This window comes from Manihot esculenta, chromosome 3 (assembly GCF_001659605.2).
Source record: "Manihot esculenta cultivar AM560-2 chromosome 3, M.esculenta_v8, whole genome shotgun sequence".
Taxonomy (NCBI): Eukaryota; Viridiplantae; Streptophyta; class Magnoliopsida; order Malpighiales; family Euphorbiaceae; genus Manihot; species Manihot esculenta.
The window spans coordinates 2,732,053-2,756,239 of NC_035163.2; the positions used below are offsets into that span (position 1 = coordinate 2,732,053).

Consider the following 24,187-nt stretch of genomic DNA (forward strand, 5'->3'; position numbering starts at 1 on the left):
GATTTCATTAATAAATTCAAGTCAATTTAAAAAGTTAACATAATATATAGTATGATTTTTGAAATTTTATTTAATTAATAAAATAATTCTTTAAAATAAATATTTTTATTTTACACTCTTTTATCAATTATATTATTTCCCTCTCAGTAATTAAAGAATTGTAAAAATTACTTTTTGAATTAAATTTACATAGTAAAATGTGAATTTAGATCCATAACCTTTCTTAAATTCACAATTATAGTAAGAATTTAGATTTAAACTTCAAACATAATATATTATAGTTATAAAATTTACATAAAAAATTTTAACTTATAAATATAAAAAATTATAGAATTTAAGATCACTGTAACTTAAATAACTTTTTAAATTTGAATTAGATTTAATTCACCTAAAAATTAATTTAAAAGAGAATTAGGTATGATATTACCTATTTTTCACAAACAACGTGAAATTCAACAGGATTTATACTGAGTTTAAAATCAGACCTTGGTTTTTGAGTTCCACTTGCTTGTAAAGGAGAGGTGATTCTTCTGTGTGGATGCTTTATATTTTCTTCTTTTGATTCATTAATTTCATATGCACGTGCGTCGATGTGGCTCCAAACCTGTTGTTCACCGCATGGAGGATTGAAAATTTTCGGTCTAGACGCTGCTCATCTCTAAATTTGTGTGTTGATCCATGGTTTTGGCGAATAACCTCAAGATGTTTTAAATTCTGATGATTCCTTAGCTGTGCTCAATGTTTTCAAGCTCTACAGTTGAAATATGATTGAGTTTGATAAATTTTTACTTGTTTGTGCTTAGTTTGGCTTTGATTTCTAGTTCAGTGATCTTGAATCCTCCTCCACTGAAATCAACCCCAGCCGGCAGCAGATTCATCATGCTTAGCCTAAAAATTTAGAATTTCTTGCATATAAAAAAAAAAAAAGTTATTTGGGTTGCAGCCTTTATTTTTTTTATTCATATTTATCTGTAATTTGGGCCAAGAGTTAAGAATAAATTTATAAAAAAAAAAGTGGAAACACAAGTTTATTCCTTTATTCTCGATCATTACAAGCATCATATGTCATTGAAATTCTCTCTTTATTTATTTATTTATTTTTGCATTGTGAGAGCTTTGCTTTAAAATTTGAATCTGTGATGACCCATACCCAAAGCTAAGCACATAATCGAATAAATTTTATGGCATGTAATAGTTTATTTTAATATTATAAAATTTTTTATTAATAAAAAATTAATATTAAAAAAAATAAATAAAATACCGTCAAAATCATATTATGATATTTTAAAGTTACATAGTGATGACAAAAAATAAAAATGTAGAATATTATTTTATAAATTAAAATTTAAAAATAATATTTTTATATTATTTTAAGTTAAGGGACATTGAGTGAAATTTTGTTATATTAAAAATTACATGTTTAAGTTTTAAGCAATTTAATAATTTTTTTTGGCCCTATGAAAATGTAAATTTGATATCTTACATTGCTAAATGAATTAAAGCTCATTCATCATAATTTGGTATTATTTAGTTTTGATTAAGACTAATTCAAAATGTATCATAGTCTTAAGGATATATATAATATTAGGGAATTAAATCTTATTAGTTAATAAATTCCACAGATTTGTAAATTATCTATTTGTTTTCTTCCATTTAATTTTAGAAAAAATTGCTATATAAAATATCTAGAAATTTATTTATTAATTTCTCCATTTTAAAAACTATATTAAAATATTTTTAAATTTTTTTAAAAAAATAATAATTATTATTAATTTATATATTATGAAAAAATTCATTCTTAGTTAGTCTATTAATTTTAAAAAATATATTAACAGGTTCAAAAAATTTTTTAAAAAATTATTTATTAATTTTTTTAAGAGAATATTTTTCTTTTAATATTGAAGGGTTAAAATTAACAAACAGGCTGATTAATAGAATTTTTAAAATTTTATACATGTTTAATATATTTTTAAAATTTTAAAAATTAATTAATAAATTTTTTAATATTAAAATAATTAAATGTTTTTTTTTTAATTTTTATTGGAGTATGAGTCAATGTCCTTGTAAATTTAGAAAATATTCCGATTATCGTTTTTTTTAATGAATGAAATTCTTTTTTAAATTATGATTAGGGTCCATTCGCTGGTTTTAATTATTAATTATTTATTATATAGTGTATATGATATGAAAAAAATTAATTATTTAATTTTAAAAAATATTGCTTTCAAAAAAAATTTTGAAAAATATATAATATTTATATTTTTTTAAAAAATATTAATTGATTTTTTTATTAAAAAGATATTAAATTTTTTTATTTAATATTTAATATTTAAAATTAATAAAAAGACTAATTAATAATTTTTTTCATGATAATTTTTCTTTGTTTTTATTGAAATTCGACACAATATCCTTGTAAAATTTAGAAAAATATTCCGATTATATTTTTAAGAAAATGAATGAATTTCTTTTTCAAATTATGATTAAGAAGTTAACGTAATTAATATATTATATCTATCCACGAATGAGATACACAAGGGAAACTCTGACGCTTTTTTTAATTAGGCAAGTGATTTAATTTGTAAAAAAAAAAATCATCTAGTTTTGTATGAGGATTTCTTTCCCGATATTGTTAATAAATATTTTTTCATTTTTGAAAAATAACTTTGTATTTAAAAAATATTTTTTGTAAAGAATATTTTTTATAAAATAATTTATTTTTATTATTTAATTCTAATTTAAAAAATAAATTATATTAATATATTTATAAAGATATATTAATAAGATTTTTAAAATGTAAAAAATGTATTTTTTTTACCGATAAAATATATTTTAATGATTATTTTTTTTGACTGTCCAAAGAAAATATAAAAGGTATTTTTCAATAATTTTTGTTAAAAATGTATAGAAATACAAAAATTAACTTAATATAAAATTTATATTAAGAGACCATTTTATTAAATAGAAAAAAAAAAAAACTTTGAGATCTAAATATAAAAATACAGAACTTGATCGATAGATTTAACTAAACACTAAGGATTAAAAAATATTATTTATTAATAATATTTAGTAATATATGAAATTATTATTTTTTTAAATTAAATTACATGACGCACTTAAAAAGGAAGTTAAAAATCAGAAGATAATTAAAAATCAGACGATTTTAGAAAGGGCTTCTGGAATTAGTACTGAATTAGTACTGATACATATAGCGACCCCAATGCACCGACAACAATTCCGATACACCGAAATCCAGAAGCAGAAACGCCATCAACCTCCACAATAGCCGGTAAAAGGAGATTAGCAGATTGCTTATGAAACAATATGAATTAGAGAATAGGGAGATTTATAATTTAGTCTCCAAGTATTGTCATTATTAACAAGTCAGTTTCTGTATTTTTAGAAACCCATTAAAACGTCATTATATTTTCTTTCCGTCAACGAAATAGTCCTTCTATCCTTTTTTCCGTTAAAATTAGATAAAGGGGGAGAGAAAAAAATTTTTAAATTCAATTTTACCCTCAAATAAAAACTCTTATTTAGTCCTTGAATATTACCATTATTAACAAGTCAGTCCTTACATTTTCAGAAATCTATTAAAACGTCCTTATCTTTTTTCATATCTATTAAAATGTCCTTATTGTTTCTTTCCGTCAACAAAATAGTCCCTCCTCCTCCAAAAAGAAGAAGAAGATAATGATGATGAAGGAGAAGGAGAAGAAGAAGATGATGATGAAGGAGAAGAAGAAGAAGAAGAAGAAGAAGGAGAAGAAGAAGAAGAAGAAGAAGGAGAAGAAGGAGGAGGAGAAGGAGAAGAAGAAGAAGAAAAAGAAGAAGAAGAAGAAGGAGAAGAAGAAGAAGAAGAAAAAGAAAAAAAAAAAGAAGAAGAAGAATAAGAAAGAGAGGAAGAAGAAGAAGGAGAAGAAGAAGAAGTAGAAGCAAAAGAAGCAGAAGAAAAAGAAAAAGAAGAAAAAGCAGAAGCAGAAGAAGCAAGAAGAAGAAAAGAAAGGAGGAGGAAGAAGAGGAGGAAAAGAAAGGAGGGTAATTTGGTATTTTACTATATTTTTAACGGCAAAAATAGACAGAAGGACTATTTCTTTGACGGAAAAAAAAGATAAGAATGTTTTAATAGATTTCTAAAAATACAGGGACTGACTTGTTAATAATGACAATAATCAGAAACTAAATTGTAAATCTCCCTAGAGAATAAGCGTCTACTCAACTTATCTGATTTTCTTTTTCCTCGGATTCTTTTTCTCTTTACTCCATGCCATGAGTTTATTCGTTTGAAGTTGCCTTACTTTTTAAGAAGTTTTATACGAAGTAATAATTTTTTAAAAATAAAAAAATGAAAAGCCTAGAATTTTGAGTAAATCAAGGAATTATAAACAACTAAATAAATAAAAATTTATCGCTTCGAGAAAAATTTAAAGAAAAAGAGCTTATTTTCCAACCCAAGCAACTAAATTAAAACTTCCCTTGATTTGGAAAAAGAATCAACTTTGGACAAGAAAATTTATTTTTCTATAATATAGCACAGCAGCCAATAATGGAGACAAAGATGAAGCGCAGATGCAGACCACTACCAAAATCTCAGTGGAACAATTTCCAGGGAAGATCGCCCATTGGTAGCCTTTGTGGCTGGGATCCCACAGTTTTCTTTGGGCAGTTTTGAGATCTATAATGCCACTATTGCCCACAGATTTGGCCAAACCAATGATTAGTTGGTGGGAATTACAAGGGGCCAAATCCACCCCATAGGGAAAGTTTTCCTTAGGAAAATAAAAGCAAATATTCTACTTAATTTGCAAGTGAACTTAGTTGACTAGTTTAGGTGACCAGAAATGACTAAAAATGAAAGAAAAAAAAAAGCACATGGTGGTGATCATGAATTGAACATAGACCTATATACTTAATAATCTTCACTGTTTCCAAGCATTCCAAACCATGGGTAACTTGTAACTTAACTAACTGTTCTCTTGATTAATAAAAGATCAATAACAGAATCAGAACCCCATTATGCCCTCTCTTAGGTCTTAGCCTATATATACTTCTCTAACTTGCCTATTTTTCACATACTTTCTCTAACTTGCCTATTTTTCACCATCTAAATTAGAAAGAAGAGAAGGTGCAGATGGAGATACCTGTGATTGATTTCAGTGAACTCAATGGGGAGAATAGGAGCAAAATGATGGGACTTCTGCATGAAGCCTGCGAGAAATGGGGATTCTTTCAGGTACAAATAATAGGAGTCTATTTATTTGAAATCAACCTAGTGCTTCATTTATTCTAATATTACTAAATTTATGCAGGTTGAGAACCATGGAATTGATAAGAGTTTGATGGAGAAAGTGAAGCAATTGGTGAATTTTCACTACGAAGAAAACTTGGAGGAAAGCTTTTATGCATCAGCAATAGCTAAACGCTTGAATAATCCTGGTAATACATCTGATATAGACTGGGAGAGCAGTTACTTCATTTGGCACCGTCCAACATCCAACATCAGTGAAATCCCAAACCTCCCACAGGAATTTTGGTAAGTCATTGGATGCTGAAACTACTTAAACTTTCACTTTATACTATGTTGGCTCATAAATAAATTATACATTCAGCAAATGGATGGATGAGTACATAACTCAACTGATTAAGCTAGCGGAGAAGATTTCTGAGCTCATAAGTGAGAACCTTGGTCTGGAGAAAGATCATATAAAGGAAGTATTCAAAGGAGATAGAGGTCCTTCTGTGGGAACAAAAGTGGCCAAGTATCCAAAATGTCCTCAGCCAGAGCTTGTGAGAGGACTTAGAGAGCACACAGATGCTGGGGGGATCATACTGTTGCTCCAAGATGATCAAGTCCCAGGGCTTGAATTCTTGAAGGATGGAAAATGGGTAGAGATCCCTCCATCCAAAAACAACAGAATTTTCATCAATACGGGTGACCAACTGGAAGTGTTGAGTAATGGAAGGTATAAAAGTGCTTTACACCGTGTCATGGCTGACAAGAATGGAAGTAGACTCTCAATTGCCACCTTCTACAATCCTGCAGGCGATGCCATTATTTCTCCAGCTCCAAAACTTTTGTACCCTAACAACTACAGTTTTCAAGATTACCTAAAGCTTTACGCCACCACAAAGTTTTTAGACAAGGAACTCAGATTCGAATCCATGAAGAAAATGGCCAATGGCCACCATGGTCTCCATGTTTAAAAGTACCATAATTAATGCTCCTTCACAGGGTTCTCTGTCAGTTTGTTACAGTTTTTCTACATACGAAGTGGCAATTTTACTTTAATTAATCAATTTTAATTGGATTCCGAAGCTCCAACAATTCTTCCTTGTTTTCCTCTAAATCCATTTTTGGTAGCATCTTTAAAAACAGAATAATCTAAAAAATCAAATACAGCTATGATATTGGCAAAGTCATCTACCTGACGCGAACTAGTTTACAATCAGTTTAGTGATTCCCAGCTTACCCCAGATACTAGCCAATTTTGATAATATAGACAATAAAGAACATTTGCTAACGGGTCATAACAAAATGTTGCCAAATCTTTAGAGATTCGGAGAACATAGTTGTTTAATTGAGAATTAAAATCTTCTTTTCCTTAATGAAAGTTGAATAGAATCATAAAATTTGCTAATATTTTCAAAAGCTAATTAAAAATAATATATGTTATATAAAAATAAGTAAAAATATATCATAATGACATATTTAGATAAATATAAAATTATCATTATTTAATTAGAATTTTTTATAATAGAATAATATATATGTATTATGATATATAGTTTTTTATTATAAATTACAAATTTTAGAACTATAGATAATATTTATCATTATACATATATTAAACTTTCATTTAAATTTAATTAAATAATTAAAAAGTTAAAAAACAATATATTAAAATATTATAAATATAAACCGTCATAACTTGATTACTTTAATTAATTAAGTTAATTAATTAAAAAAATTTTAAAAAAAAGTAACAAGAGTCATTGGGAAAAAAATAGTTGGTAAAAGAAAAATTAAAAAAAAAGGTTTTATATTCACTTTTTTATAGAAAAAATTGAATAAAATTTTAAATTTTAATAATATAAGAAAGAACGATCTCTTTATAAATAATTAATTAAATTAAATGACTTTATACTTTATTCATTAATTTTTTCACTATTAATTTTTTTAATTTAGTTACAATTCTATAAACGTATAAATTTAAATCGCTAGAATGTAAAATTGAATCGTAATATTTGAATTAAAAATTATAAGATTTGAATAAAAAATAGTAAGATATAAATCAATTATTTAAGATTCATTTGAATTAAATTATTGAAAAGTAGATTTGATTTGAATAGTAAAATTTGAATAGAGAATATTAAGATTACTGAGAATGGCAATGATTCCAACCACAGTTTGTGGGGAACTTTGAGCTAGTTCATGAACCTAGAGAACAAGTAGGTAAACAGAATCTGAAATTAAATCAACACTAAAAAACGCTAAAAAAAAGATTCTGTTCATACCTTTTGGTTGGGTACCATGCACTGGTGGCAAGAAAGACATGAATTATTTCTGACCTTCTCCTGCACATAGCAGCTTCTGCCAAAATGCAGAACCATGAACTGGGTGCAAGCATTCGGAGACAATTCTCTAGGTGACATCACATATAGTGCTACTATGGACTTTTTGCCAACTATGACCTTTTTATCAATTTACGGGTCATAGATTTTAAATTTATGAATAAGGGATTATGGAAAAATATTTATGGATTTGGGTTAAAACGTCATATATCAGTTAAAAAAATATGTTTAACACCTATTTAATCGGTGCCAGGACATGAAGTGAGCCCGACATTATTTTTTCAAAATTTCTGGTTCGGAGCTATTTAAGTGGCGCCCGGCAATGATTTAATTTTTTATTTTTTTAATTATTAATATATTATAATAAAATATTTATATTATATTAATTTAAAAATATTATTTATATTATATTTTTATAATAATAAATATTTTTTATATTTTTAATATAATAATATTTAATAGATTTTATTATTAATATTTAAATAAAAAATTACTGATATTATATTATTTTAAAATTATAAAATTGATATTATGTTCTGATTAATATATAAAAATAATTCAATCATATCGTATATATTTATCTAGTGATAAATTTTTTTATTAATTTAATAGATTAATATAATAATTCTGTAATTAAATTGAATATTATTACATAACTTTACAAAATATTAAGACTAATTATAAATAATTGTTATATTTTATATAAATATTTTTAATATATAAGAATACTATAAAAATTAATAGTAAAGCAATTGCACACAAAAATATTTAGAATTATAATATTATCCTGCTATTAAACCTATAAAAGATTGTTTCTGAATTAATTACTTAATTTAATTATTTTTTTTAATAAATTATAAACGAAATTATTATATTATCTTACTATTAAATGTTATACGAAAACAGAGTTGTTTATGATTTATGAAATAAAAATAAATTAATTAATTAATTTAATCACATAATAAATTAATAAAATATTATTGATAAATTATAAACAATTAGGTGATTGTATACGAACATTTAATCACAGCATAATTTTATTTTATAATTTTAAATAGCAGTTTAATAAAAATAAATTTAATTTTTATAATTTTAAATATTTATATTAATTTATTTATTTATTTATTTTATTAATTATTTAAATAAAGCACAATTTTATTTTATAATTCTAAATAGCAGCTTAATAAAAAATAAATTTAATTTTTATAATTTTAAATATTCATATTAATTTATTTATTTATTATTAATTATTTAAATCACCACATAATTTAATTTTAAATATTCATATTAATTAATCAACTTATTTATCTATTTTTTATTAATTATTTAATTTAATACTCTTATACATATATTTAATAATAATAAATAAATTTATAATTAATATTATTTAATTATAATATTATTATAATAATATATTATATTAATATAATATAAATATTTTATTATAATATATTAATAATTAAAAAAATAAAAAAATTAAATCATTTAGCCCACGCCACTTACATTTTTCAGCTGCCATCTGGTATCTCAACTCTAAATCCACAAATATCTTTTTTTCAACTCCTATTTTATAAATTTAAAATCTCTAGACCCTAAATTAGTAAAAAGCCCGTTACTGATACAATTCTCATTTAGTGGAAACAGTTGTGCATATTCACCAGCTCCTTGATGAAGCTTCAGTGACTACAATTGCAGTGACAAGCATACGAGTAGCTGGCTCTTCAAGAATCAGCATCTAATTGAACTGAGAACTTGCCTTAGCCAAGCAACCTCACATCTGCTTTCCATGGTTCAATCAAACCAAGAACATCAAAATAATTCCTCCTTCCTCTAGACAAATCTGACGAACATTCTGCCCTTTTAGCTCTAGATTCAAAATTCAAAAGCCGGGTTCCCAACCTAACTGCCATGTTTTAAATTTCAAGTGCCAAGGGATCATTTAGAGGATGATCAATCTCCATAACCTCTACAACATCTATAATTTTCCTTCCATCCTCTCCAGCACAACTCAATGAATCCTGTTCATTTTCATGACTACCAAGTAAATCCCTTGAATTCAATTCATCAGGGGAGAAAAAAGAAAAAACATTTCATCAGGCTACAAAGGTAACCAAGGGAAAACCAAGTCCTCAGAACTTTCCATGTCCTTGAGCCAAAATAGCAACGACTCAAACTAGAAAACCATTGGTAATTTGATTCAGACATTTCATCGACCATCTCATAGGCAGCCCTTTTGACCCAGAAATATAAAAATTTCACTTCTGTTATCAATAAGCTGATTTGGGAAAAATGGATTATCTTATTGATTAAAGTAGCTAAACCACCAGTTATAAATACAGAAAGTAGTATGGAGATTATTACAACAATTACTATTAATCACTATAAATACAAAAATAGGTAAGAAATCTGATTTGAATTTAATTAAATCTGATTCGAATTTATAATAATTAAAAATTTTTAAAAGCATATGAGCATAAATATTTATTTAATTTAATATGAATATCATATTTAAAATTATAATAAATTTTATCCTAAAAATAATGGAGATCATATAAAATATAAATTTTTTAATTTTTAATTAGTTAAATATATAAATTATTTGAGTGCATTGCAAAAAATATATATTTTAAATAGAGACTATTTTATATATAAATATTGAATTTAGGAATTCAGACTTCCCTTTAATAATTAAACATTTACATATAAAAATTCACTACAACGAATTTTGATAATATACCTTATAAATTCTTACTTTACGGGTATAAAGCAATTCATGTGATTGCACAAAAGAACCAAAAATAAAATATAATTTCATTCACTTGTTTTCTGTTTAACATTATTCATTTTAAAAGTGAAAAATTTAGATGAATTTTTACAAAATTATAAAAAAAAAATTATTTGCTTTAAAAATAAAAATTTTATAAATTAATCAGAAATAAATTCTTTTATTTAAAATAAAAAAATTAATAAAAAATACCTGAATTGAATTTTTTAATTTCAAATAAGAGATTAGAACTTCATAATATCTAAATACTAAGAACTCCATAAACATGGGTTAGGGATGTAAATGAACCGAGTCGAATCGAATTTTGAAAACTTCAACTTTAATTTGTTAAAATTTTTTTGAGCTCGAGCCGAATTTGAAATTTATTTATTTTGAACTCAATCCGAATATTAATAAGTTTAAGTTTTAAATTATTCAGTAAATGAGTTTAGAAGAGTTGAGTTTTTATCGAGTTTTATTTTTAATACATTCACGAATAGTTTAATTTATTTACATGTACAATAAATTTTAATTTAAAATTAATAAATTTAAAATTTAATAATTTTAGTTAAATAAGTTATATATATATTAGCTTGTAAATTTATAAGGAACAAACTCTTAAATCTTAACGATTTAAATATTTATAAATTTTAAAAATATAATTAAATTAGTCGAATTCATGAGTTTTAACAAGTCATTTATTTATTAAAAGAATTTAAAAATTATGTTTAGACCTGACCTAATTTAAAAATTAAATCTAACCTAATAATGTTTTTATTAAATCAAATATCAAATAAATTACAAACTGTTTAATTTATTTACACTCTGGGCTAGATGAAGAGCAAACACTTCTATAAGGTCTTCAATGACTACACAACTCCTATTAAGCTTACCTAGTTGCTTACTTAATTTTGATATTTGAAGTTACAAACCATAATATTTGGGATTGAAAATTTATAAAAATTTAATTTATTTAATTTTCTCAATTCTTAATTTTAAATGAAACAACAGTAATTTTTAACTTAAATCTGTGAAAGAATCTATATATATTAAATATTTTATATATGTTTTTTTTTTAATAAAGATAGAAAATTAAAAGTGTAAAATTTAAAAATTTTTAAATTTACTAAAATACACATACTATTAAATTAAATTTGTGAGTCATATGTTTATAATAATATTTATATTTTTATATATATTATACATAAAATAAATAAAATTTAATGTTTTATTTAATTATTAAAATTTAAAAATATAAATTAAAATTTTAAATTGTATTTTATGCAAATTATAAAATTAATCGAATTTCGTTATTTTTTAAATAATAATAATTAAATTTAGGATATTTAAATAAATCAAATAAATTTAAAATAAGTATAGCTTTTTTTTATTTAATCGAAGGAGAGGGGCTATAAGAGTAGGACTCCCAGGATCAAAATTGATGCCCGCTAGCCATCCGACAAGGAGGCCGCAAAGTTAAAATGAGTATCATTTACCATTACTATTTCGATTTATATGAATTATTGACCAGTTATATAAGAACACGTGTAATAGATATACTCTTTGGAATTCTCCTCTACATTGTTAATAATACGAGCATTCTATTTTATGCATTCTTTTGATTAAGATAACTTAATTAAAAAATTTTAAATTTATAATTTTTTAAAAATTAAAGTGCTTTTATCCATTTATTATAGAGAAAATAATATACTTCTACTCTTCTACTTAAATTATTTTCTAACAAGCTATCTCAAAAAATAATTAATTTCAACCACATAAAACTTTATATTAACCAATAATTTAAATTTTTCCGTGAGACTTTCTATTTTTCTCTTTATTCTTCTTCTTTTAAAAATTTATTTTTTCTTAACTTAGCTTGGTCTCATTTTACTCATTAAGACGGAGAAAGATTATTAAATTTGAAACAAATATAATTTACCCTAAAATTTAGCTCTTAGTAGAGTATCTAAACTCCTGAGCATATTATCCTTATATGAAATCATTATAGAATTTAACATACCCTTCACATCCAAAACTATACTAGAATGTGAAATATTTACAAGAGACTCAATATCGGTGGGAGGCCCTGATACTATATTAAATTTATATCAGACTTAACTCACTCCGAAAAAATTAAATCAAAGAGGAGAAATGCCTAAAACTCTTATAAACAACACGTTATCCCTATTCCAAATCGATATGTAATTTAACATAGATCTTCTTCCTTCCATCCATTCGGAGATTGAATTTCTTCCTTATCTTTAGATTCTTTTTTAATTTTTGTTTTACTTTTGATCGTCTGATCTCAACAAATTTGTGATTTTTTATTAGAATTCTTTAAATATGCATTTCTTTGCTTTCTTTCTAGTTGGTTGCGATGATTTTGTTATATGCAGGTTTTAGTCTCTTAAATTCATAATTCTTCTCTAATATTTTAGATTCACAAATTGGCCATTAAAATTGGCCATTAAAAAGTGCATCCCTTACACTTTGGTCAACATCAGCTTCAATGTGAGGAAGTCTCTTAATTTGGGTGTTGAATCCATAAGCTCAACGGTTAACAAAAACTTTAAGGACGATCCAACTTGATTCGGTGATAGTGTGACTTCCTCTCCTTTCTAGCTAAAGTTCTCTATTTATAGATAGTTGCATGCTTCTCTCCAATTGCTTTTCAGATTTCAATCATCTACAATATTCTATTTAACTATAGAAGAATGAGTTCTATGAAGCCACTTTTTTTTTTTTTTTAATGGCTAAGAGTTCCATAAAAAAGAAATTTATTTTTTAAAAGGTGAAACTTTTATTATTTGGTATTAAATTCGAATCAAATTTTTAAAATTTTTTGGGTTTATCTATTGTTTAGCCTTTATTTATTAGACATAGAGACTTATTTGTTATTCTGTTATTTCTATTATAGGCTTGGGCTCTAATCGAAATTATAGAAAAAAAAAACGTAGGCTTGGTAAGTTGAGGCAAAGGAACTCCCTTTACTTTTGGTTCTTGGGAACATTCGAGGAATATATGGCTATGTAGCTTTTCTATTTTCCCATGACAAAACGCGTCACTTTGAAGGTCGAGACGTGGACGGCCACCCAGGGGTGAACATTCGGTTGGTTCGGTTCAAAATCGAACCGAACCGAATAAATTGAAAATCAAAATTTTAATATTTATAAAAATCGAATCGAACCGATTTTGATCAGAAACCGAACCGAACCGGTTTGATTCGGTTCGGTTTGATCAATTTCAATTTTTAATAATTTTTTTATTTTTTACACTTTATTTTTAATATTTTAAAATTTAACTAAAATATTATAATCATGATTTAATTTTTCTATATTATTTAAAAAATATATTATTATTATTAATCGGTTCAGTTCGATTTTTTCGATTTTTTTCTGATCAAAATCAAATCGAACTGAAATAATTAAAATTTTTAAAATTAAAAATCAAACCAAATTGAAATGTATAAAAAATTAAATTAAATTTTTAAATTAATTTAATTCGATTAATTTTTTTGATTTCAACAGAATAGTGCGCGTCCTCCGACCACCTCCACATGGCATCTCTGCAGTCGAAGCCTCCGGTCACGTGCTTGCCGTCACACTCGCAAGCTTACCCAATAAAAAGATTCATTCTTTTCTTTATATGACGTCATTTAAATTCAAATTTTATAAAAATAAATAACTACTGAATTAATTATTTATCATCTCCACAAAAAATTAAGTAGACAAACACCTTAATTTTATTCTAGAAAGCCTAAATTTAAATACAAATATCTAATTTTTAATATTCTCTTCATTTCATATATAACTTGTAATTATATATTTTTTAAAGTGATAATTTAAATAATAATTTATCAATATATGTTTTATTTAATATGTATAAAAAAACTTATTAATATTAATCAGGGTGTGCATATATTTAAATAGTAAAAATAAAATTTATCATAAAATTATTTATTTATTTAATAAATTTATTTATTTCTTAAAAATAATATTATTTAAAAAGTAAAAGTAGTATTTTCATTAGAAAAATTTATTTTTTATTCCCTGAAATTTAACGTAATTAATACTTATATCTCTCTATTTTGGTGACCCAACATTTAAGTCTCTCACTTTTTTTTCTGTTCAAATTCGTAATCCTTTCGTTCAAAATAGCCGTTTGGGACACATGAATTGACAAAATTAACCATCACTGAAAATCCCGTTATTTTAAAATCACAAAATCCAAAGCCAAATGACTCCTCTTATTATTTTTCTTCCTATCCTTTCTGCAACTTTTTCTTCTTCTTCCTACCCTTTCTGCAATTTCTTCTTGTTCTTCTTTTTCTTTTTACTTTTTTGCAACCGGAGAAAATATAAAAGAGAAAAAAAATAAGAATTTCATATTAAGCGAATAATACTTTTGGAAAAAATTATCACCTCTCACCTTTGATTCTTTGACCAAACGGTTTAAATGAACGGAAGGATTATGAATTTGAACGGAAGAGAAAATGAGGGACTTAAATGTTGGGTCGCTAAAATAGAGGATATCTAATTAATCTTAGTAACTAAAAAATAATTTTTCTATTTCATTATTATGGATATAGAAAATTTTAATAATATAACGATATCATGTTATGTCCAAGCGATTCCTTAACCATATCGCACTTGCTTTTCCCACTTCCACTTTCCTCGCTTTATTCACCAAAGCAAATCACCATATCTCTCTTCTTTCAGAGCTCAACTTAACTCTTACTGCGAATCTCTCTTCTTCCTCCGCCATGGGAGTTGCCAACAACATTACAGCAGTTCTAAACTTCGTAGCCTTCCTCTGCTCAATACCCATAATTGCCTCCGGCATCTGGCTCGCTTCCAAGCCCGACAACGAGTGCATCCACTACTTTCGCTGGCCTGTCGTCTTGCTTGGCATCCTCGTTCTTCTTGTCTCCCTCGCTGGCTTCGTTGGTGCCTACTGGTATAAGGAAACTCTCCTTGCTTTCTACCTCTGCTGCATGGCCATTCTCATCGGACTTCTCTTGATTCTACTGGTTTTTGCTTTTGTTGTCACGCGCCAAGATGGTGGGTACGTTGTTCCAGGGAGGGGTTATAAAGAGTACAGGCTTGAAGGATTCTCGTCGTGGCTTAGAGATCATGTACTGGACTCCAAGAATTGGTACAAGATTAGGAATTGTCTCGCAGACAGCGATGTTTGTTCTAAGCTGACTCAGAATTATATCACTGCTGATCAGTTCTTCATGTCTCATATCTCCCCTCTCCAGGTAAATCTATTCTTTCTTCAATTTACTGAACTACATTCTACAATTTTTATCTCTCATTTCCACCCCGAAGCTGCTTGAAAATTTGCACAAATGAAATTTAGTTGGAGTACCCTTAATTGTTAGCCAATTCTCTTATTCTCCTGTGCTTTTCGTTGACATGGGGGAAGAGTCTTAGGACAAGGTATCGGTTGTTGTGCGAAGCTGCTGGAGTGATAGGACAGAGCTAGGTGGGAAAGGCACAAGGAGGCTCAAGGCAGGGCCCATTTTCCCCTTAAAAAATAAATAGTGGGACCCATTTGCGAATTATGATAATTGAATTAGCACTCAAATCGGATCATGCTCTGTGGTCCATATAATTAGCTGAGGAACTTTTAAATTTTCTGATCTTTAATCATAATCAGCATGACTATGATGGTTGATGATGCATTAAAAAGAAACAGAGGCTAAGCTTTAGCTCATTGATTAGGTTTGAGTAATCTCAGAGTTCGAAAAAGCTCTAACAAACATGGTTGTTGAAAGGAACCCAAGAAAGTTTGAGCCAACTACTCATGAAATCGAGATCAATTTGCATTATTAAGGCCAAAGCTTTGTCCTTATTGCAGAAGATAAAAATGGATATATGGTGGAATTTATATGGTTGCCAGCTGTGATGGGATGCTTTCTTTACTTGGCTTTTATTTTCCCTTTTTCTTTCCTGTTCTTGTCTTAATTTATTTGCTATAAAATTTTCCAGTCAGGATGCTGTAAGCCCCCAACAGTTTGTGGCTACAGTTACGTGAACCCAACACTGTGGCTGAACCCAGCAAACCCAACATCAGACCCAGACTGCTACTTGTGGAACAATGACCAGAGCCAGCTCTGCTACAATTGTAATTCTTGCAAAGCTGGTTTGTTAGGGAATCTGAGAAAAGAATGGAGGAAAGCAAATGTTATTCTCATTGTGGCAGTTGTTGTGCTCATATGGGTCTATGTTATTGCCTGCAGTGCCTTCAAGAATGCTCAAACAGAAGACCTTTTTCGCAGATACAAGCAGGGTTGGGCTTGATCTTGCCAAAGACAATCACTTCTATTGCATCGCTGGTTCTGCTGTTTCTCTTTGTTGTCTTGTTCCCTTTTGTCCTTTTGTGTTACGTGTCTCTGTCTGTGCCATTAGTGTATATATTCCTTTTCTTTTTTCTTTGTTCTTCGTTATCTAGAATTGTATGGACTGACAGTGAATACTCGGTGAGGAACCAAATTTGATTGCTTGTGAAAATGATAATAGAATTAGAATCTCAATTATCAGCTTTTCACCAGAATTGGATTCTTCTATTTTAATGGTTATGGCAGCTTCTTGGAACCAAGCTTTTTATATTTTTATATTAACCATTTTGTTTTCTTTTGCCAATATCTTTCCACATGCACACTTTGTTCCACCCAAAGGTTTCCTTTTCCCTTGAAATGTGTAATAATGAAAAAGGCACCGACATCACCGGCCTGCAAAGCAGAACCTTTTTTTCCATTTCCAAAATCTTCTAAAAAAACATAAAATATGTACCCACAAAATTTAAGACACTGACAGACCTGTCTGCTTCAGCTTAGGCTGTAGATGCCTTTCTAGAGAAAACAATGTACATTGGATCAGAGCGTCCAGGGTTGGGAGATATGTCCACAGCCTGCAACCAGATATAAATAATCCAGTATAATCTCTGAAATTTATTAATATCTACAATTTAGTCTATTTTTTAATATTAAATAATTTAATTATTAAAATTTTATTTTATTAATAAAATAATTTTTATATGAAATTTACCATTACTCCGATAAATTCAACTCAAATTAAATGAATTAAATTATTACAAAAAATAAAATTTAAAAGTAAATTTTAACGGAAAAACTATATTTTATTAACAGAATGAAAATTTTGGTATTAAATTGTTTCTCACTAAATTATGGATTTTTGTTAAACATCAGAAATTATATTATAAATTACCCTACTTTTAAACAACAATTCGAATATGAAGTGTTTGCAAAATTTTGGGGAAGAACCAACAAGAAAAGGAGTATTGATGCTCTTATAGAAAGAGGAATACTAAGAAAAGGAATTGATTACCTGAGGAGGTTGAAATCCTCCAGCATAATGGAAATATGATCCAACAATCAAAGCATGATCAGCATCGCCAGTTGATGTCCATATAGAAATTGCTTTTGTCCAAAAGCATCTATTAGAAAAGCTGATATGCAAAGGTCATCACTTGGTTAGAAATTGTTCAATATAATTTCAAAAGGTGCCCTACAATCTCCCCTTGTTTGGAATAAATCATTTACAAAAGATAATAAATGAAAAATATTTTCTTTGTTTTTTAACGTTTGAGACATTGACCAAAAAATATTTTTTAGATTAAAAAAAAAGTAGCTCTTTTTTAAGAAAAATGACTAATTTTTCAAAAAATAATGTCATTTACTGAATTTTAAGAATCTTATTAATACTACTAAATTTTTATACATAAATTTATTAATATATTTTACTTTTTATTGCAATCAAATAATGGAAAATAAGTTTTTTTTTTTTTTTTAAATTTTCCACAAAATATTTTCCCAAGAAAAAACCTAATTTCTTCGGACAAATGGAGCCTCAATTGAAGTGGACAAAAGTTTTCAGTTCTCACCTCATTATAGCCTGCCCACCAGGCTTAAGTATCCGGCTCATCTCCTTGAAAATATCAAGAGGCTTCGTTAGGTAATCCACACTGACCTACAAAAAGTTTCAGAAAAGAGCAAAAAAGGGAAAATTTAACCATGCTGCACTGTTCTGACATTCATATCTTAATTTTCACAAACAACAATCAAATATCAGGGGGAGGAAAAATGCACATACCACATTAGTTATGACATCAAAGGAATTGTCTTCAAATGGAAGTTTGGGATTCAAATTTAAGTCTTGAACTACATACTCAGTCAGAACCTATAGAGACAATAAATCAATCAACAATTAACATATTGTTTTAGTCAATAGAAATATCATATGTAAAGATGAAATGAGAATTTGTTGAGTAGTGAAAAACTACTCTGGCCAGAAACGTGAAGGACAAAAAAAAGATACTGTGCAATTACTATATTCTTGCTCACATTGTCAGTATATAACATCACAATAATGTTAGATAAAGGACTAGGACTCCATTCTCAAAGTTGTAAGCCAGTATCAATTATGCTCTAAGATTCTATGTTCCACTGTAATAGCAAAAATATGCAGTACCCGGCAGCATTTTTTGGGAAAGTATAGTTTGATGTCATTGCATAAGAAATAATTGGCAAAGAAACTAACTAAAAGAAACGATAGAATAGGTAAAGAATCGGGGCTTACTGGGTTCCGCTTGAGTTCATCTTCATTCATGCCTAGCCCAACTATTCTATCTTGCTTGTATCCTTTAGGAAAATGACTGACCTAGATATAAATGTCAGGAACTTGATGCTGTTAAACACAAATATTCGACAAATCATGAGACAGGAAACATGTTAGAAAAGTCTTACCCAACTGCTACACATGTCCAGGATGCTAACTCCTGGTGTATTGCTGGGAGGTAAAGCCTCTGAGTAGTACTTTGTAAGTGCAGCAATGGCTGGGTCATCTATGTGTGTCACAAATCGAGGTGCTTCATAGAACAATGAGTCTGGTGACCTTAAAATATCAATTTTGAATTTTAGATTTAAAATATCACAAACTCAATTCTCCAAATGAATACAGAGGATTGAAATTCAAACAATGCGAAGCTGCTTCTGGAAATAAAAAAACTGTTAGTTAAAATAAACTCTACCGAGTTCAACTGCACTATTAAGCCAGAATTTGACGGACTACACCATAATGTATGCAACAATATATAATATATTCCCCTGAGGATAATCATAGCATGCAAAGCTGAAAGGACAAAACTAACAGTTCCTATAATTGAAGCAAGTGTAATTAATGCCAAGATTATCCAAAATTTGCTTCTTTTTAACATAAAAATTCAGTGAAAACAATGCACATCAACTTTAAGGAGATGGTTGTGGACATGAGGAAGTTTAAGGGATACATACATATAACCAAGTCATAGGCCAACAGTAAGTGAGCGATGAAAAAACTAAAGGAAAAATGAAGTGATGATAGAATTTAAAGAACAATAAAATGTAGCTTAGATCAGTTACTCATCAAACCGCTGGAAATCCTCCTCCTTAAAGGGAAATTGCTCTGGCCATTCAACATTCTTCAATGCCTATGATGTCGAAGGAAAGATAGAAAATTGAAAATGACAATTAGCATCCAAAATAAGCACATTTTCAAACAAGACACGGGATACATCACAATTCACAAAGAAGATTAGGAATTCTAAGGAAACATGAGAGCAATTAAAAGGCAAATACTCCAGATATAAAGTAAACAAAGCAGGTCCTTTTAGCTGCCGATAGTAATTAGAAACTATAAACAACGACTTAAAATTTTAGCTTCTAACCATTACTAAAAACTCAAACTGGAGCAATCCACAAGCTAAAAACAACACGATCAATCAAAATCCTTAAACCCCACCGCTCAAAAATTCAAATACAAGAAAACCCAGAAACCAAATTCAAGAAAAGAATCGAAAATCAATATGAAGGCGCAAATAAAGCTGAAAATTCACCTCTTCAACAGCACCCTTTTGCCTCGCAGAAGCAATGAAATGTTTGCTACCACCGGCAGAAGCCATACTCATAAACTGTAACCAAACTGAAACTCCTAGTCCTAGTGCCCTCCTACGAGGAGTTCTAAATCCACTGTTCCAATTTCTCTGTGCTTTTGTTGTAGCAAGACGAGAACAAGAAGGATAAACAGTAGCAAGAATAGGTAGCCTCTGCTGCAGATTGAGACACATAAGATTGGCCATCTTTGACATTTCTCATACATAATATATTATATATGTTTGTATCTATATGTTGTGATAAATAACGATGATGGGTTATGGTTCTATCGCTTGTTACCGTCGGATGATTTTCTGATGATGGGCTTGCGCCGTTTGTATGGTTTACATTCGCCACTCGGTTTTGCTTGTGTGATGGAGGAGCAGTTTGCGTGGCGGCTTTCTGCGTCCCTTTCATAAATGTTTGTGGTTTATTTTTTTTTTATTTCATAATTTATATTTATATTTATACTTAAATTGATAAAAACACTAAAATTGCCCTTGAAATGCTCTAGTGGTAAAAATATTAAATTTTATTTTTTATTTAAATTTACTTTTAAATTATCATAAAAAGGAAAAATAAGTTTAAATAAGGATAAATCTACTCAAAACAGTATAATTCATGCTCTAAATTACTGTAGATTTATTTACTGATAATTTAAAGGTAAATTAAAAAAAATAAAATAAATTTTTGGTTTAACCGATTTAAATTCTCTAAAAATAAATAAGAATTATGAAAGAGGAGATCACTTTTTATTATCATTTTCCTTAAAAGATAAAATTTATTGCAGATATTATAAAGATAAAACTATCAAGCAAACTCTTTTAAACTCAAAAGATGAGCTCTCAATTAATCAATTTTACTTTATTAGTACTGAAACTGTTCTCCATAGTTAAAAAGATCTAATTTCGAATCCCCAATCAAATAAAAAAAAAAGCTACCATATTTCTAACGTGATTAATATATAGAAAAATACAATTTTGTAAACTTGATGTTAGAAGGATGTCATGGATGATTCCCTTGATGATCATGTAGTTTAACAAACAAAATTAAAACTCAAGGACTTCTTAATGTAAATGTAAAATATAAGAACAAAATAAAAAGGTGGTAAATATCATTCCACTAAGAGTGTTTCTGTTTTCAAATATGAATGTGATGCAAGCTGGGCAATGCCAACCTTCCAAGTATCAGAACACAAAGATTATTTTTGCAACTGCTTAATGATTGCATAACATAAGGGAGGATATAAAAGAGAGATCATTGAACCCCAAACATATGAAAACAGAAACCCAATTAATCTCATTACTCTAGCTATCTAAAGGCTAAATGTTAAAGCACTTTCTTTATTCTACATCTCCACGAACAGGAGAACAGGGGACCTGGATATGATGACATAAGATATCTTTGAATATATTAACTATTTCTTTATTTTCCGATCATCTGACTTATTGTATTTAAAGCACGAATCTACTCTAATGATACTGTTGTTCCATACCATTACAGAGGAAGATTCAGATAAAATATACAGTTCACCATGCATTATGCATAGAATTTAATGGATGCTATGATTTGTTACCTGCAAAGCGAAGGTGATATTTTCGGGTTTATGGAAACACCATCCATCTTCAAAAACAAAATATATCAATGGGATCTTCCTGTTCAATTATGCATTGTGCTACCAAAAGCATCAGCACCATGACAAGGTTGTTCTAATTACATTTTTCAAGCAATGGCAAATATTTGAGTGATAAAATCTATCAAAATCTGCGCCACTTCCATGATGGAGAGATGATGTTGGGGTGGAGGGAGGGGGAATGAATGGAACTCCAGAACAAGTAAAATGATTGTGATGGTTTTCACTGATTGGGTGGCAGAGTCTCCCCTCTAAGCACCTTCCATGGACCAGAGTAAAACTTTGGCTTCATGAGAGGCACTGCTTCGCCTGGATGATCTTCCCAGTACTTCTCCTGCACAATAGCATGACAACAATTCTTCAATTAGATTCTCAGAAGCTTGCAGCCCCAAACAAGGAACACAAGAACTCCAATGACCTTTAGATCATCAAGATTAAACAAAATACCAGATAGTTGGATTATGTGACAGAAATGATTTTTTGCATCCTATATGCAGCTAGATAAGAAGAGGTGGTTGATGAAAGCTCACAAAAGCACGATAAAACCATGAAGATGGAAAAGAGATTACGAAGAAGACACTAATAACTCAAGAATAATGTGATCGACCAGCAAGTTTTTGCAGTCATAGACAACATTCATTAGAGTTCTTAACAACCACAGCATAACAAAACAGCAATTTAAAAAAATTATTAAAAAAAAATCATTTTATTACTATTTTGCTACACCTTCATGTCCATTTTCCTATGATTACCTAGTCGATAGAATTTGTGAAAATCAATGAAGCAGGACAGGAAGAGACAACCACTCCATCGCATATCCTCTCATGTTCAATTATTAGCTTTAGAACCCATATAACAAATTTAGCTCCATCCTTTTCTACCAGTGTGTCTCACAAAAACCCTGGATCTAATACTAAGCAAATAATTCTAATAGCCAAAGCCAGAATTGAAACAGAGCATCAAAAGACTGAAAAAGCTGAGGGGAAAATTGTAGAGGAAAGTGATGGAATCTTACCTTATAGAGTTGCTCAGTGATGGCAGAGCCAATGACCCCAGTGTAGAAAGCGGCTATGTATATAGTAACCAGAGGAGTAAAGGATTTGGGTTTCTTGTATGGCTCCATCATATCCCAAAGAATCGTTCTTTCCCACTTGGTGTATACATAGTCAGAATATTTTCTCCATAGGTAGCTTGCCATTTCTGCTCCTCTGCTACCTTTTCGTGCTCATCTGCGAATTGAGTACTCACTGTTTGTAAAGTAGTTAAAAATTCAGCCAACAGAGTATTTTAACTTTCAATCACAGATTTTATTTGCCTTAACCCTTCCCCCTCTTACTAATTCTGTAAGACTACAGAATGTTCTTGTAAATTATGGCCAATCCAGGTATATAAGCAATAATTTCAAATCCGGAGGTTAATCGTACTCTGGCAACTTTACAATTACAATCATCAGCACATTTATACAAATCTTAGCATTTTCCATAATTTTTCAGGAGTCTCACATTAACGTTTGAATAAATAAATTTTATAAACCCATTTCAATAATCTAAAACAACTCTCAATTCATTCGCAATAGTCTATTTTTTCAACAAATCTAAAAATAAATTTCACAAATACAACTCCCAGCGCATTCACATAAACCTTAACATTTCCACAAATTTCGGAAAAATACATCAATAGATCTCACAAATCTTAGAAATTACACATCTGAAACCACAATCTCAAAACCCATTCAAACCTGCAGTGACTGAGGACGTAGAAGCGAGGATCAGCAGCGGCGTGATTGAGGACGAGGACCAGCGGCGAGGAGCAGCACCCGACGGCAGAAGGAATGGACCAGCGGATGCAGCGATGAAGACCGGAGGGAGCGGCGGAGGAGAGAGAAGAAGTAACCAAGACCAGCGGACGCAGGAACGACGTTGACAGCGTGAAGAGCAGACGGACGATCGGCGGGAGGCGCGCGTCTGTACCAGAGGGAGAGGCGGGGGAGGGGCGGGAACGGGCGGCTGTGTTGAAAGGTTAAGAGAGAAGTGTTAGGATGAGGATTTAATGGACATTTTAATTAACATTTTCATAATTTATATTATTTAAAGTATTTTATATAATATGGGTATTAATTTTGTATTTAGGTTATAGTTCTTTTTAATGACAAATAATATAGTATATATTATTAAAATATTTAATACAACCTGTATAGTAATTTATAATAAGAATATCTTAATTTTGTCTTTTAAATTATTATTTTTTAAAACAAATAATAATAATATTAAGAAAATATTAAAAC

General features: G+C 28.6%; 4 protein-coding genes across 6 annotated transcripts; 2 read left to right on the forward strand and 2 right to left on the reverse strand.

The window, feature by feature from the left end:
* The first annotated feature begins 5,068 nt into the window (after positions 1–5,068).
* LOC110610900 (1-aminocyclopropane-1-carboxylate oxidase 1) lies at positions 5,069–6,322 on the forward strand. Its single transcript, XM_021750971.2, has 3 exons — positions 5,069–5,233; positions 5,310–5,533; positions 5,610–6,322. Exons 1-3 carry the CDS (start codon positions 5,132–5,134, stop codon positions 6,202–6,204), a joined length of 921 nt encoding a protein of 306 aa, XP_021606663.1. The 5' UTR covers positions 5,069–5,131; the 3' UTR covers positions 6,205–6,322.
* Positions 6,323–14,964: 8,642 nt separating this feature from the next.
* LOC110611827 (tetraspanin-2) lies at positions 14,965–16,894 on the forward strand. The gene is made up of 2 exons (XM_021752337.2): positions 14,965–15,596; positions 16,330–16,894. The coding sequence occupies exons 1-2, from the start codon at positions 15,099–15,101 to the stop codon at positions 16,639–16,641; spliced, it is 810 nt and encodes a 269-aa protein (XP_021608029.1). The 5' UTR covers positions 14,965–15,098; the 3' UTR covers positions 16,642–16,894.
* A 108-nt stretch (positions 16,895–17,002) lies between these two features.
* On the reverse strand, positions 17,003–20,629 carry LOC110611828. 2 transcript variants are annotated; one of them, XM_021752339.2, is made up of 9 exons: positions 20,234–20,629; positions 19,761–19,828; positions 19,107–19,254; positions 18,940–19,020; positions 18,454–18,540; positions 18,245–18,330; positions 17,689–17,809; positions 17,160–17,251; positions 17,003–17,072 (listed from the first exon to the last, which is right to left on the reverse strand). In XM_021752339.2, exons 1-8 carry the CDS (start codon positions 20,483–20,485, stop codon positions 17,174–17,176), a joined length of 921 nt encoding a protein of 306 aa, XP_021608031.1. In that variant the 5' UTR covers positions 20,486–20,629; the 3' UTR covers positions 17,003–17,072; positions 17,160–17,173. The 2 variants fall into 2 exon arrangements, with proteins under 2 accessions (XP_021608031.1, XP_021608030.1); XM_021752338.2 differs by having other exon boundaries at positions 17,003–17,251; positions 20,234–20,622.
* Positions 20,630–21,892: 1,263 nt separating this feature from the next.
* On the reverse strand, positions 21,893–23,909 carry LOC110610571 (uncharacterized protein At4g29660). 2 transcript variants are annotated; one of them, XM_021750548.2, is made up of 3 exons: positions 23,642–23,909; positions 22,919–23,132; positions 21,893–22,237 (listed from the first exon to the last, which is right to left on the reverse strand). In XM_021750548.2, exons 2-3 carry the CDS (start codon positions 23,099–23,101, stop codon positions 22,127–22,129), a joined length of 294 nt encoding a protein of 97 aa, XP_021606240.1. In that variant the 5' UTR covers positions 23,102–23,132; positions 23,642–23,909; the 3' UTR covers positions 21,893–22,126. The 2 variants fall into 2 exon arrangements, with proteins under 2 accessions (XP_021606240.1, XP_021606242.1); XM_021750550.2 differs by having other exon boundaries at positions 22,919–23,150.
* Between the last annotated feature and the right edge of the window lie 278 nt (positions 23,910–24,187).

Excerpts from the sequence above, each read along its gene's own strand:
- LOC110610900 (XM_021750971.2), top strand. The coding sequence starts at position 5,132 with ATGGAGATACCTGTGATTGATTTCAGTGAACTCAATGGGGAGAATAGG. Across the intron at positions 5,234-5,309 it reads AGAAATGGGGATTCTTTCAG|GTTGAGAACCATGGAATTGA; the intron begins GTACAAATAATA and ends AAATTTATGCAG. Across the intron at positions 5,534-5,609 it reads AACCTCCCACAGGAATTTTG|CAAATGGATGGATGAGTACA; the intron begins GTAAGTCATTGG and ends TTATACATTCAG.
- LOC110610571 (XM_021750548.2), bottom strand. The coding sequence starts at position 23,101 with ATGGCAAGCTACCTATGGAGAAAATATTCTGACTATGTATACACCAAG. Across the intron at positions 22,238-22,918 it reads TCACTGAGCAACTCTATAAG|GAGAAGTACTGGGAAGATCA; the intron begins GTAAGATTCCAT and ends GCTATTGTGCAG.
- LOC110611828 (XM_021752339.2), bottom strand. The coding sequence starts at position 20,485 with ATGTCAAAGATGGCCAATCTTATGTGTCTCAATCTGCAGCAGAGGCTA. Across the intron at positions 19,021-19,106 it reads TGGACATGTGTAGCAGTTGG|GTCAGTCATTTTCCTAAAGG; the intron begins GTAAGACTTTTC and ends ATTTATATCTAG. Across the intron at positions 18,331-18,453 it reads TTGATGTCATAACTAATGTG|GTCAGTGTGGATTACCTAAC; the intron begins GTATGTGCATTT and ends AACTTTTTGTAG.
- LOC110611827 (XM_021752337.2), top strand. The coding sequence starts at position 15,099 with ATGGGAGTTGCCAACAACATTACAGCAGTTCTAAACTTCGTAGCCTTC. Across the intron at positions 15,597-16,329 it reads CTCATATCTCCCCTCTCCAG|TCAGGATGCTGTAAGCCCCC; the intron begins GTAAATCTATTC and ends AAAATTTTCCAG.